The following is a 15116-nucleotide window of genomic DNA, read 5'->3' as shown; positions in this document are numbered from 1 at the left end:
TCAGAGGCTGACCTCAGATACAGTACATGCACTCCTGCCCTCACACCCTGTTTCCCTAGTGTGGGTAGAAGTCAACAAGTAAACTGGAAATCACAAGCAAACTGTTTATTTATTGCAGGAACTCTGTAATCTCCCTGCTACATCTCCAAGTATATTTGTTCCTGCAGGTTCCAGACCCACTTGCAATCTCATCCCTGTCAGAATCTCAGTGCTGGCGGGGCAGTGGGGTAGACAAATAACATCTGAACAAACCATAAAAAGAGAGCTAGAGCTCCTCCAATGGCAAGCAATAAGCATGGCTACAGTTACAAGATTTCTAGCCAATGCTTTGAAAAATTTTAATGGATTATTTCAAATAGTCTAAGATCTTTTAGGTTTGTTCAATTATCTTGAGTCTAGGTAGGGACATGGCCTACAAACAAGCCAAGATGGACATGCAGGCTTCTGGCTCCTGCCGCTATCCAACACAAAATGCCTTTACATGGCTTGCAATGTGGAGTTAACTGCTTCTCTCTGCAATTTGTGGAGTAGCATGAAGAGGAGCTTTAATCAGTCCCCAGAAAGAGATCTCAAAGTTTCTTTCCTTCCCCAAAACACTTTGGACCTTCCTCCCTGACTGGAGATATTGCCACTTACCAATATGGCACCAAGCCTGACAAAGGTCTCAAAGCAGCCAAAAGGCAGTGGGCCCCGCAGGAGGAAGACAATCTGAGAGCACTATTTCAACAGTTCCTTACAAGAGGACTGGTCAAAAGGACTGCAACTACTTGATTTGAAATTGATCACATTCTCTGCAAGAATGTGCAGAGGAAATGTTGAGGATACAACAAACTATGGAGCATAGCTTTATTCAGCAGCAGCAGCAGCAGCTTAAGCACCTCAAAACTGTAACCCGGACTCTCCAAAATGAAGTGGAAGATTTTGGAAATCGGAATCAATGCCAAAATATCCATGGCTAGAGGAGGAGGGGAATCTAACTATGCTTTTGGTTGCCTGGCTTGGAAAACTGTCCTAACATGCCAATCTTAGATGTGGACATTGAGAGGGCTCAATGTACTCTTGGCCCAAAGCAGGAAGCCCCAGACCAACCCCATGATGTTATAGTGGGTTTCACCAGTTATTACAAAAAAGCCCAAATCCCCAGTGCACTTAATAATCTTATAACAATAAAATATAAGGATTTATCAGGGCAAATATAACAAGATCTCATCAGGGAAACACTGCAGAGAAGAAAAGCTTTGTTTTCCCTTTCACTAACACACTGAGAGAGGTGGGAATTAGATACAGATGGGGGTTCCCCTTTAAGCTCATTGTTACCCATGGAAGCAAGGTCCTCACCACAATCGCCCAGAGGCAAGCTGTAGCTCTCTGTGCAGCTTTAGATGTACTGGTAACTGAAGATGAGAGTGAAGCTGATCTTCTGCAACCATTTCTACCAGAGGTAGGATGGCAGAAAGTACAGGTGTCCCGGAGAAAGACAAGAACCAGATAGAAGAAAGAAGTTGGCCACCTTGGCCAATTGCTTTGCTGGAGTTATCCAGAAGGAAAAATATGTCAGCCATTTTGTTGAGATCGTTATCAAGCAGTTATCGAGAGTGCAGCCACCGAGAGAGCAATTGTGTCTTATTAACTACTGGTGAACAGACCCAGCTTTGCACAAGTTGGAATTGTCTTTAGGTTGATTCAGAGAAGCCTTAAAGCAAACTTACTCAGTGCCCTCCCCACTTGAGTGAAGGCATATCTGCTGGCACCCCTAGATATGGCCCCTGCCACTGTCCACCCCTATAGCCCTCTGAGGGAGGGATCTGTCCTCTCCATCTCCCTTAGATGGAGCTGCCCCACATCAGAGGGGAGATGGGAGGCTTATAACTCAGCCTACTAATCTTCCTTGGCTTCAAACTGTGCTTGTGCTTTTTTCATATTTTAATGTGCTTTTTTCCAATTTGGGGGCCTTTTTTAAAAAAAAAAAGTCTAAAAACCCATTAAAAACATGAATGTTGTATGGTTAAAATCTGCTTGCTGAAGTGCTGAATCATGATGAAAAGTTTGGTTGAAATCAATCTAATGGTATTGAAGCAATATATCTTTAATTTGCCACCTTTTTGGTTCAAGATAGCAGTCAAATTTTCACTATGCCTAAAACCATCCCAGATAGAGGTAGAACAAATCCTAAAAGTTTCATAACAATCAGATGTACAGTTTTCAAGTCCATCGAGGGCATACAAACGAACACTTCCTTTTATTTATAAAGAGAAGAAGAAGAGAAGGTAAGTTCACGGCTGTCATTTTGGGGTTTTCTCTCTCTGTCACTGAATACTGTTGAGGGGTCTTCCCCATTGTGTTTACTTTCTTAAGCCTAATTGTAAATACTCTACATATTGGCAGGTGGAGGACAGAGGAATAATAGGTTATGGGTCAACTCCATCTCAATTATCCTTCAGGAAAGCTTGGGAGGCTGATTCAGCAAAAGGATTGTACACTAAATTTCCTGTCCCAATTGGGTCTATTTGTCTGGGGTTGTGAATGGGGAAGGTTCCTTTGGATGTTCTGAACGTTATTTAGGACTTCACCTCAAACTCATTGTACAGATATGAATGACCTTAAAATTGTGTCCCTTGACGTGAATGGGTTATACTCTGGGGTGAAAAGGAAGAGGGTAGTCAAAGCAGTTACAGGAAGCAGGCCAGATGTACTTTTCTTACAGGAAACTCACCAGAGAGTGACTGAAAAGGGTTTTAGCTCAGTTGGGTGAGAAGTTCTGCACAGGCAAAACAACCAAACACTGTGGAGTTGCAATCATTTTTGCTAAGCACTGCTCATTTGTGGTGGAAGATGTACTTAAGGATCTGGGGCGGGGGCACTATGTTATAGTAAGAGGATCAGTGGGTGGCAGGGAGCTGGCTATAGGCTTGTTCTATGCCCCTAACCAATCCCAAGAAGTGTTTACGATTGATTTCCTCAACACTCTGGAGGGAGTCGCTACAGGGGAAGTGATGATAGGAAGAGATATGAATATGTCATTAGATAAACATCTGGATGTCACTTCTCAATTGCTAAAGCTTACCAGATTCTCAAGGAAAGTTCCTTAAAGTTTGCATGAGAAGAGACTCCTGCATGTCTAGAGGGAAAGAAAAAAAACTGCAAAGAACTACACATTCTTTTTGCCCAGACTGCAAACATACTCTTGTATTGACTGCCAGTGCCTATATCAAGATCACTGCTACATGCAATTTGTGATATTGAGATTAGTTTAATTATGGTGCCCAATCATGCTCCAATTGGCCTGACCCTAGAGCAACATGATCCACAGGAACGTATTCAAATCTGGAGGTTAAATGCTTCCTTACTCATCCGCCACCCCCTTGTGGATAAAGTAAAGGCTAATTTTAAAAATGACTTTAACGAAAATAGCCAGTTGGGGATTTCTAATGCTTCCCATTTAACTATACACACTTTTATAATATACCTTCAAGTGTTTCCCCCCTAAATGGGGAGTATACTCTGATGATACAAATGTTATTATATTAAGTTACCTTCAGTTTGAACTGTAATGTAGCAAACTCTCTCCTCTCTTTTTCTCAGCTTCAGAACTTTGCTGCGTGCCAACACATCCCAGATTCAGCATAGCAATCATTATGATATACTGACATTTTTATCTTTCCAAAAGGCTTTTGCTTTGCAGTGACAGTGTGGGATTTTTATTGTTTAGAAAAAATAATGGTGATGTAGCATTTAAGTTGAAAAGCTTGTATCTTATTATATAAAACTTTTTTATAAAGTACTTCACATTATGCTTGGATGATGCACAGCAGCTTATGTGTCCATATGTATAACTCCCCTTGTAGGAAAAAGATTTTTAAAATGCCCATTGTTAAGATGTGCAGTGTGTGATTTCCTATTGTGGTATCCACAGGTATCATTACACCCAATGAACACCTTCCTTGGTATCCATCAAGGCACCCTCTGCCCATCCCATTTTTAAAAATTAACCTATTTTCTTATTAGAAGCTGGGGGTGGGGGTGGGGGTCCAGGATGAGAGAGAAAAAGAAATGGGAAGGAATGAGTTGGCTGGCAGGAGAAAGAAAAAAGTTTGCCTTCTGTGAAAGTTTTCTGTTGGTGCAGAAAACTGTGGGTTCAAAGTGTGTGTGTGTGTGTGTGTGTGTGTGTGTGTGTGTGTGTGTGTGTTGGGGCTCAGACCTGACCTCTCTCTTATAGTCAGTCTTTTGGGGAGGTTACTTTTCCTTTGTGACTAACTTCACCTCCCATGGCAGCCATTTTGTGCCCATGGGCTCAAAAAGGTTGGAGACCTCTGCCTCACTCTGTCTAATGGCAGGGCTTGTCCTGAGTCCACCTAATGTTATTCATTACTAAATCCCAATGTAATCAATGGAACAATTACTCATTGCTGTCATTTTAGAACTATGATCTTTGTTACTTTGAACATGCTGTTATAATATTGTACTGGAATGTTGTCAGAATGCACGTACTTTTATTTTCCATGAACGTTTTCTCTGGACTTTGCAACCTTAAAAAGGTCTATAAAATAACCCACATTAAAAGTGCAGAGTTTGGTTTACAGCAAGGGTGCGGAACATTTTCTGTGGAGGGTGGCAGCATTCCCTCAGGGGTAGTCTGCTGGGAACTGCATGCAGGGGTGGGGAGAGAGGGGCAAAGCCAGCAGTGGGCAGGATCAGAGTCAAGAGAAAACAACCATCCTTTTCCTTCTCTCTCTCGCTCTCTCTCTCTTTCTCTCTCTCTTGATACCCCCTTCCCTCTTCCTGCAGGCTGCCAGGGAAGGGAATGTTTGTTTGCAGAAGGCTTTTGAAACTAGGCCAAGGGCTGCATGAAATTAGACTGAAGGCCACAGGGTGTCCAACCATGATTTAGAGTAAAGCTGATGTTTTTCTAAAGAAAAAAGAAAAGGGGACTTTTCAACATGTATTCTTACTGGATTCCAAGCATTTCAATCTGTAATAGTTTCATTTAAATGTTTCATTGATTGAATAATTCAAGGCTTCATATTCTTATTAGGGCTGAATTGAAATCCTCTCTTTATTTGCCACCACACTTCACTGGTGGTGAATTGGGGAAGCTATTTCGGTAGATTTGAGCATTTAAGGGGCAAAGTTTCTCATTGCCACCATTTTCCTTCCTAGAATGCTGGTCAAATAATGCTAGACCCAGACTGTTAGTACTATTCAAGGGGCATTTGGGAGGGGGATATGTTAGCAAACAGAGCTCTTCCCCTGCCATTCTACCACCAGAGCAAGTAGTGCTTTTTTTACAGCTGAAAAACAAGGGGGGAATCTAATACTGCTGGAGCAGGCAGCATTTTTTAACCTGCTAGAAAAGAAAGAACAGGAAACATCCCCTTCCCTCAAAACAATTTGCAATGCCCAACCCCAAAATCATTCCCTCATTTTAGGCTTTTGCCATTGAAAACCACACAATGCCTAAAATGGAAAGAAAGCAGCCTAACCCCAATTCTTATACCAAGGCTGTACAAAAAGAAAGAAAAAATACTCAATTATTAAATCAAACTAAGGTGATTTTTTTTAAAAAAAATAACTATGGTTTCTCAAGAGTGCTGGCATAGGGATAGGACCCCTAGGCTCCATCCTGTCTATTCCTAATTCTCTTTCAGTGTGACAATACCACTTCTCAGGTACTGTCAGTTACCCCCCCCCCCCCCGATTGTTGCAGGTAAGTCATATGCTTCAAAACAGACTGAAGTGTCTAGGCTACTTCTCTAGGCTGTCTTTCTCATTCCAATGCTTGCTTCTCACTGTTTTCCGGGGCCTGTCTATACGTTTTAAAAGCCTTGTGATGGCTGCACAGTGGCACTGCGTCGGTTATACACTACAGCTGCCAATTCGTTGCCACAGCAGGGCTTTCCCGTGAAGCTGAACATTAAAAAATCGGCAATAGCTCTTCTGCTGTTTGACCTCACTCCCGCATCAAGCCAGGGGCCTTACCAGGCAGAAGGCATACTCTGATTGGTTGCCTGAAGCCAGGCAGAGGGGAGGGTGCCGAATGTGACTTTTTGGTCACCCACCAAAAAGCCCACACTGCCTCCTGCTGTTGGGATTATCCACAGCCATCCCACAGCAGCGAACGTGCAGGGTTTTCCTCAAAGCGGCGGCAACACTGCACTGTGAAGGCAGGCCCTTTTTCTTTCTTTCTTGCCCTTTCTTTGTCTTCTAAGGGATGCTTAAGAGCCAGTCTCCCAGATAAGGTAACTTCTCTGCCAGGAAGGTGTTGGAAGAAAATGATAGGAAGGACAGCCTAGTGAAGTAACAAGTCTGTTTTGAAATATGACCAGTGAACAAAATTAAACCTCTTTGCTTACGTGAAAAGTGAGTCTATTGTTCTGTCACTGTGGTCGTTACCACATTGTAATGTCCCTTTAGTCAGGCCCTGTAGACAAGTAGCCCTCCCGCTCACTCTGGCCCTGAAGCTCTGGTCTAGCAGCAACAAATCTTCACTTCTCTTTTGCCACCATCTTCCTTCCACTCTCCTCTAGCTCCACTTTAGAATCATTCACAAGCGCTGTGGAAAATCTCCTCCTCTGTTTGCTGTGACCCTTCTATGAAATGAGGGGGTCACAAGTCCATGAGCCATATCTGCTACCCCTGAAGCTTACTCTACTCCTATCCCTCATCACCCTATCTTCCAGAGGGCTGGGGTGAATCTGGCTACATCCAAAAGCATCTTCCCTGGATCTGTGAAGAGATAAAGTAGCTCTGGCTTTCACATCTGGTAGATGGAATGTAAAACTGGTCACAACATTGAACGAAGGGTCACGTTAATACTTCAAATCAGAGGGAAATGGTAGGTAGTGCTGAAACATTAATAGACTTCAGGAAGTAAGCAAATGGAGACCGCAAGCATACCAAAAAGTTTTCAGTTGGGATAGGATCTGACAAGAAAGAAGAAAAAATACCTGCTACGAATGAAAAGATGATGTTGATGACAAAGGTCACAGCAGGAAAAATGACAGTGGGTACAACGCAGCACACAGTTAAATTCACTTAAATCAGGTATGGGCAGAAGGTAGATTTCCAGATGTTTTGGACTTCAACTCTCAGATGCCCCTGCCAAGGAGGGCCAATGGTCAGAAATGCTAAGAGTTGAAGTCCAAAACTTCTGGAAATCTATTTTCTGCTCACCCCTGACTTAAAACCCTATTGAAATCAAGATTCACCATTAACTTTGGACTGTATTGTTCCTATAAGTAACATGAAGAAGACTATTAAATCTAAGAGAAAGCATACATGATATGTTGACAGAGTGGAAGGCAAGGATTAAATTAATATTGTAAATGCACTTATAAGGGCATAGGAAAACATGAATGTAAGTTGTTATGAAGCTTTTAATAATGATTACATTGTGACCCTAAATTTACTGGTATGGTTTATCACTACTGTTCAGTATATCACTTCTCAACCTTCACTAATCTAGTAAGCTATTTCAGAGTTGAACCACATTACTCTTTGCCTCCTTGCCAAGGATTGCTCTGCCAAGAGTAATATGATACAGCATCCTCTTTCCTGGGAGCACAGGAACAAGATGGGTTTTTAATTTTTAGTTTCAAGGAATAAAGTTAATGAATGATATAATCATATAACTAAATAAAAAATATTCTCCATAAAGCTCTCTGTAGTTTTTAGGAGCATTTAGCTCGCAAAATCAATTTCATCTGAAGTAGGAAAACTCTTTATTAGAACACTTAGTATCTCGGTTGTTTTGCTGATGGTCTGATTGCAAATGGTACAACTTCACCGCTCAGACAAAGTGAAATATATTAACATTAACAGGATCTCTTGTTTTACTTTAATTAAAGATAAATCTGTAAAATCAGTTATGTACTAAGGTTTCTCATCATGCAACATTTCTCTTCATTTGTTATGCACCAAAACATACTTTGAGAAGATAGTACAAGTCTCTCTAGTAGCAGTCTTTTAGAGTCATGTTCCCATCAGTAAGAACGCAAAGTACATCACTAACTTCAATAAATATTTTGGACATTTCTTTCCATAGTAATTTGATTAAAAGCAAAGCTATTGCTATAAATTTATTGGCCTGAATACTCAAAGGAAGCAAGATTTCTAATGTAAAATTTGAAACTGAGGCCTTAGCTAGACCTACCTGTTATTGTGCGATGGAGGGGTGAAGATCTCGTGATGTTTTTATCGCAAGATCCCCCCTCTGTTTCCATGTGGAGCACAACGGCCTTGGAAGGAGAGGACGTCGCGCCTGCCATTTTTTTTAAAAAAAAGAAGCAGAAGATGCGCACGAGCGCTCGTGCACAAAAGGTAAGGTGTTTGTTTTTTTTAAAAAAAAATCCCGCTCCCCCCCCCCGATGGGCGCAGAGCTCCTGAGGAAGCGAGGAAGCGGGACAAACCACATCGCCCACACACATGTTCTGCGGTCTCGGGCTCAGGGGGCATAAAGTGTAGGACGAGATCCCAGGGCAAGCGAGAGATCATCCCTCCCTGATCTTGGGATCCCCTGTGCGTCATGTGAACGCACAGGGATGATCCCGGGGATCAGCCCTGTCTAGCTAAGGCCTGGAGTGAAGTGGGAGTAGGAATTTCACTTCAGGAGACAAATCTCACACTGAGCAAATATTTGCAAGAGTAAGACCACTTTGTTTTTATTTCATTCATTTTATTCATCTATATCCCACTTTTCAAGATAAAATATTTTCTAGTTGGCCTACAATATGAGTAATAAAAACAATAGTAAAAACAATTAAAAGGAGTATCACAGAAGAGAGTAGTATAACAGTTTTAAGATAAAGACAGCATAGCAAAAATAAGACATACTCATAAAATATCTTTCCGGACACAAAGGTCTGAACAGCAAATCTAAAGAAAGCAATAGAGCATGCTTGTTAGATTGCACTGGGGAGAGAGTTTCACAACCATATCACCACCACTGAAAAGACCCTGTTTCTGGTACCCACTAATCTGTTCTTAATTAATGACAGGTCAGCAAGGAAGGCATGTGAAGCCAGTCTTGGGGTCGTATCCAATGTTGGTCTAACACAAGTCCTATTCATTTCAGTGGGTCTACTCTCTAAATTGGACTAACATTGGATACAATTTTTAGGGCTCAGATAGATTCATATGGGCAAAAATGGTCCTTCAGATATGCTGATTGCCTGTTCTGACAAAAAGACAGGCTACAGTTTCTGTTCCAACATATAGCTTCACAAACAGTGGTACGATATTAGTCCTGGAAATGCTGCATAGAGAAATTCATAGGAGCAGTTGGAGCACTCCAGCAAAGGTACCCTAAACTATAATTTCCTCTTACCCCTCCTTAAAAACTGAGGTGAAAGGGAAAGTGGGCCAATCCAATCCAGCCATTACTGAAAGAATATTCAAGATAAAGCATTGTATCTTTGTGTCAAGGCATAACACAATGAGATGAGCAGATTCTTTCAAAAGAAACTACAGAGATAAGGACCTCAGTCCCACAGACAAAAACAAACAAATAAACAAAACAAGTTGCTCAATATTCTGATATTTAGAAACAGCAATTTTCTGGAGAAGGAATGATGCTTCACAGCAGCTCTTTCAGCTGTATACCAGCCAAATTTTGTCTTTAATTTACTACCAAGAAAGGTAATCAATGCATCCATGTTTCCGAAGGTGTGATTCAAAAAGGGAGAAAATGCTGGACAGGCACTACCTACCAGCTGAAACATGCATGTATCTTCAGAAGATACTGGGCATTATATTAATTTAACCCCTGAAAAATGACCTGGAGCAGGCAATAGCACTCTCCGAGGGCCTTGCTAAACCAGGGGTTAGCCCGGGCTATCCAGATTACGCACAGGGGCTCCCAGGCTCAGGCAGGGGTCAACTCTGCCTGGGCCCAGGGTATCTGGCTACAGTTGTAGCCCAGTATTTCCTGCGGTCTCGGGCTGAAGCTGAGACCGTGAGCTTGTAGCCCATTCCGCTGCTTTTCCCGGCTACCGCAATTACATGCGAGTAGCCAGGAAAAGCAATGGACGGGGCGCAGCACTCCACAGGTGGACTGGGCCCATCAGAACCGGGGGGGAGATGGAGGGAAGATCGGAGCTGGGGGGGAGCTGGGGGGGGAGATCGGAGCCGGGGGGAGATGGGGGGAAGATCGAAGCTGGGGGGAGATGGGGGGAAGATCAGAGCCGGGGGGAAGGAAATTGGAGCCAGGGGGGGAATCGGAGAAAGGGGGAGCGGGGAACCCTTTTTTTTTTTAACTTACCTTAAGTGGTGATGCGCTCCTGCGCATCTGTCCCCTTTAAAACAAAAAAAAGGAGGACGCAATGGAGCTTTCGTGCAGCCCATCGTGTCTCATGTGTGGAAAGCAGCGACAGCCCGCACTACTTCTAGCGCAGGCTGGCTGCTCCTCACCACTGGATTATGCGTTAGGTCTAGCAAGGCCCCGAATTAATACAGTTGGGATGAAATGTCATGTTTCTGCCAGCTAGAAACAAACAGATTCTTAAGATGACCCAGGCTGAGAATCAAGAACAGCCTGCTGATAGCACTGGGAAACAGGTCAGGTGCCCAGTTTTCCCAATGTAGACATCAGCATACCGAAGCAGAATATGTTCCTTGGACATTCCACCCAAGTTGACAACACTGGTTGAAAGGATATATTACTCAGAGATACTGAATGCTACAGTGGTATCTCACAGTTATGCTTTTCCTTTTTTGGTTAGTGTTCCTCATCAAGAGAAGACCCTATTAAACACTGATGTAGGCAGAGACTTAGTGGAACCAGAGCTTGCAGATTCAAATCACGGATTTTTTGATTAGCGATGATGATTGTGTAACCCGTCACCTTCCTCAGTCTTCCTGTTCCTTCTGAGCTTAGCTGTACTTCTTACAGTTGTGTTGTTTATTCGTTCAATCGTTTCCGACTCTTCATGACTTCATGGACCAGCCCACGCCAGAGCTTTCTGTCGGCTGTCGCCAACCCTAGCTCCCCCAAGGTCAAGTCTGTCACCTCCAGAATATCATCCATCCATCTTGCCCTTGGTCAGCCCCTCTTCCTTTTGCCTTCCACTTTCCCTAGCATCAGCCTCTTCTCCAGGGTATCCTGTCTTCTCATTATGTGGCCAAAGTACTTCAGTTTTGCCTTTAATGCCATTCCCTCAAGTGAGCAGTCTGGCTTTATTTCCTGGAGTATGGACTGGTTTGATCTTCTTGATGGAACAAAATAGATTTTTCCCAGCAACAATGTATTATTCTGAGCAAAGTATTTTGATATGGTTTGGTCTTGATGGACAATTAAGACTCATTTGCTTTACACAAAATATTTAACACAGAGAGAAGGAGAGATCAACACAGCTGCCTGAATTTTTGGACTGTCCTTTGGGGCATTGCTATGGGAACTGTCATGATGAGTGCCTGCACTTCAAAATTTACCACTATACCATGGATATAGCTAGGAAGAAACTTATCTAAGGCTGAACACTTCCCTGAAAGTAAATTCCAGTGAACACAGTTAGACTTACATCTGAGTAAACCTCCAAAGGATTGCTTTGAAAAAGTTATTTTATTTTTACTATTTATGTTTAGCCACTGTTGATTATTGCAATTTAATATCTGTAACTTCCTGGCTGTTATTGATTGGGGTTTTTGTTATTATTTCAATGCTATTTTGTTTACGTATTTTAACTGGAAATGACTTCTATAGTTATACATTATGGTTACACATAAAATGATGTTTGTCTCTTGTTCAACTCTTTTGTCTCTTCTCAGCCTTTCAGCTAAAATCATGCACTCTCTTTTATAGAATATTGTAAGTTGTCATGATTATATCATTTAGAAGCTGCTGTCATTTTGCATTTTAAAATGGTTAACTTTATTTTCTAAATGTATAGAAAGGAGGACCAGGCTCCTGTATCTAATAGTTGTATAGAAAAGGGAATTTCAGCAGGTGTCATTTGTATGCATGCAGCACCTAGTGAGATTCCCTCTTCAACACAACAGTTGAAGCTGCAGGAGCCCTGTCCTCTTCCAGATACAAAAGAGGGCAGGGCTCCTGCAGTTTTGACTGTTGTGATGAAGAGAAAATTTTACCAGGTGCTGCATGCATTCAAATGACACCTGCTGAAATTCCCTTTTCTATACAACCGTTAAAGATACAGGAGCTCTGTCCTCCTTTCCACATGGTCACCCTAAAAAGTGAATTACTTCATTTTAGGGAACAAAACCAAATATTATCCTGGAAGGAGTATGGGAATAATGAAGTGTGATCCCCAGTTCTGAGGTAAAATCTACCATAGAAAATGTTCCGAATAGATTAGCCTATACGTAGAACAGGTAATTTAGTATGTGATCTTCCAAGTGATAACATGGGATGGCACCTTCCATAAACTGTACTTTCTAGAAGAACATGAAGATAAGGTCTCCAATCCAAAGAAAGCTAGCCATGCTTAAACTTTGCAAAATAACTCTAGAAATAGTAATAGTCCACAAGGAATTTTACTAAATGACATGCCTATACATGTAGATTTTAAAATATTTGTTGTTGTTTTTAGTTATATACCTTTCAATTATAGGTACAAAACTAGCATGCTAGGATTACAGAATTTTAAAAAAGAAAACCAAAGAGCAAAAAAGTCTGGTATTTTGTTTTTTCTTGATGTAATGAGAAGGAGCAATTCTTTTTCCCTCTTCCAAAAAGGGGAAGAGCCACATTAATGGTCTCACTTGTATTGCTGGCTAATGTGGTTAGATAACAAAACAGGATATCAAGCCATGTTCTGTTTCTAGCTTGCTTTAAGTTGCCACAAGTAACTTTAATTTGTCAGCCAATTCCTTCTGCATAACTTTTCCATGCTCATTAGTACTGACAATATATAGCAAATCACTAGTCATCAAATGCAATGCCAAAGCTAACCAGTTAATTTAAATTGGTATTCTGTATACATTTACTTAAATAAAGTTGCATTTAGTTAGATGGGAATAGGATTGCAACCTCAATATCATTACTAGACCTTCAACCTGACACAGTAAGGGTGCAATCCTATGCATGTTTAGACAGAAAAAAAGTCCTATAACATCCAAGCCCTTTGCTGGCAACATAGGCCAGCTAAGACCCTCCATGTTTGTCACATTGATCTATTTCCCCAGAAATTACTACAGTCAATAAGAACTGTTGGTGATCAGTAGACAGAACTCTGCATAACAGTGATTTTCAAAGTTACCTAAAACGCCTATATAGTTCTGTTAAGCTGAAAACTTCTTATCATAGATTTTCTATTAATTACCATGGGCAACAGCAATTGTAATGAACCACTCAGAAATAGACAAAAATGAACACATCAGTCCACAGCAAAAGTTTTACTGGTACCAGTTTCCTTAAAAGCTGTCTTTTCATAATATTTAAAGTCATAATGGCAGAACCCCAAACTATAAATACTACAAAATGGCATAGTTCATTATCTGGATTCATTCCAGCATGATGTTATCTCTGTAATAATTTGTATTCAGAAAACAACCAACATGCTACCACTTTTATAGATTCAAGAAAACTATTAACATTACTCTCATGTTCAAATATGGCATCAGGTTTTGAGATTTGTCTTTGGAATTTTAAAGTTTTACCTGTTTAGATTCAAATGCCACCAACAAATTTTAATGAAATAAAGTAACCCTTATTGACAACTGGGTTTTTAAAAGTTTGAAATTATTATTCCTGAATAATTTGCCCACAGTATTCAGATTGTTCTTTGGTAATATCAATGCTTTCAAATGCATCTATTTGTGTATAGATGATCCTATACACAAATTTGCCTTATAATGATTTGATGTCAGGAGTTGTCTATAACAGTACAGAGCTAATCTCTACTTAATGACCCAACTTGACTTTTTGGAAGCTTTGCAAACACCTTCTGTCAATTCTGTCTCTATAATAGCTGAAGAAATAGGCTCCTTGTTCAACTAGCAATACTAAAGTATTTCTATTTGCACAAACAGGAAGGTCTGCCATGAAACCCCATCCTTCTCCAGATTAGTAGCTCTTACCAAGGAGAACTCCTACTAGAATCATAGAATTGTTGAGTTGGAAGGGACCACAAGGATGACCTAGTCCAACCTTCTGCGATGTGCAGGAAAACCAAATAAACCAGCCATGAAAGGTGGCTATCGATCCTCTTTTAAAAAAACCCCAGAGATGGAGAACCCACAACCTCCGTAAGTAGATTGTTCCACTGTTGTACAAATCTTACTGTCAGGAAGGTTTTCCTTATATGTGGTGCCCAGAATCGTACATAATACCCCAGGTGTGGTCTCACTAGTGCCGAGTAGAGAGGAATAAGAAGTTCATGCAACATTGATAAAAGGCTTCTTCTAATGCAGCTCAGAACTGTGTTAGCTCTTCTAGCAGCTATCTCACACTGCTATCTCATGTTCAGATTGCTGTCAATGATCACTCCCAAATCCTTCTCCAATGTAGTGCTTCCAAGCCATGAATCCCCCATATTATTATTATTATTATTGCATTTATATCCCACCTTTTTTCCTCCAAGGAACCCAAGGTGGCATATATAATCCTCCTCCTCTCCATTTTATCCATGAAACAACAACTCTGTGAGGTGGATTGGGCTGAGAGTCTATGACTGGCCCAAAGTCACTCAGTGGGTTTCCATGGCCGAGTAGAGACTAGAACCTGGATCTCCTGATTCCCAGTCCAATACTTTAGCTACTACACCACACTGGCTCTCATCTTGTATGTGTACCCTACATTTTTCCTTCCTAAATGTAATACTTTACATTTCTCCCTGTTAAAGGACATCTTGTTCCTCTCCACCCAGTCTTCCAACCTGCAGGGGAGGATGGGCTGGACAGTGTTGTTGGACTCTTGTCCTGCTTCTGGGTTTCTGGTTGGACACTGCGTGAACAGAATGCTGGACCAGATGGATCCTTGGTCTGATCCAGCATGGCTCTTTAATGTTCTTATGTTCTGAAGAGAGTGGGACCCAATCGTAGTTCTTGAGGGAGCATCATCCAATCTGGGAGCAACACAGGAGAAAGCCCTTTCATGTGTATTCAACAAACAGTTCTCTGCAGGCAGTGGTGCCCTCAAAAAGCCTCTCCTACAGATCTTAATA

General features: G+C 41.4%; 1 protein-coding gene across 3 annotated transcripts in view; it reads right to left on the bottom strand.

The window, feature by feature from the left end:
- RIMS2 (regulating synaptic membrane exocytosis 2) overlaps positions 1–15116 on the bottom strand; it is a 422508-nt gene that overhangs the window by 288541 nt on the left and 118851 nt on the right. For 2 of the 3 annotated variants that reach the window (XM_063131028.1, XM_063131027.1), the window contains 2 exons: positions 1901–1904; positions 1726–1753 (listed from right to left, as the gene is read on the bottom strand). The exons of the other annotated variant lie outside the window; for it this stretch is intronic. In XM_063131028.1, coding sequence (XP_062987098.1) covers positions 1726–1753; positions 1901–1904 — 32 coding nt within the window. The remainder of the gene's footprint in view (positions 1–1725; positions 1754–1900; positions 1905–15116) is intronic. 3 annotated transcript variants of the gene reach the window in all.

Source organism: Elgaria multicarinata, chromosome 7 (genome assembly GCF_023053635.1).
Source record: "Elgaria multicarinata webbii isolate HBS135686 ecotype San Diego chromosome 7, rElgMul1.1.pri, whole genome shotgun sequence".
NCBI classification, from domain to species: Eukaryota; Metazoa; Chordata; class Lepidosauria; order Squamata; family Anguidae; genus Elgaria; species Elgaria multicarinata.
This window is presented reverse-complemented; position numbering and strand designations above follow the sequence as displayed.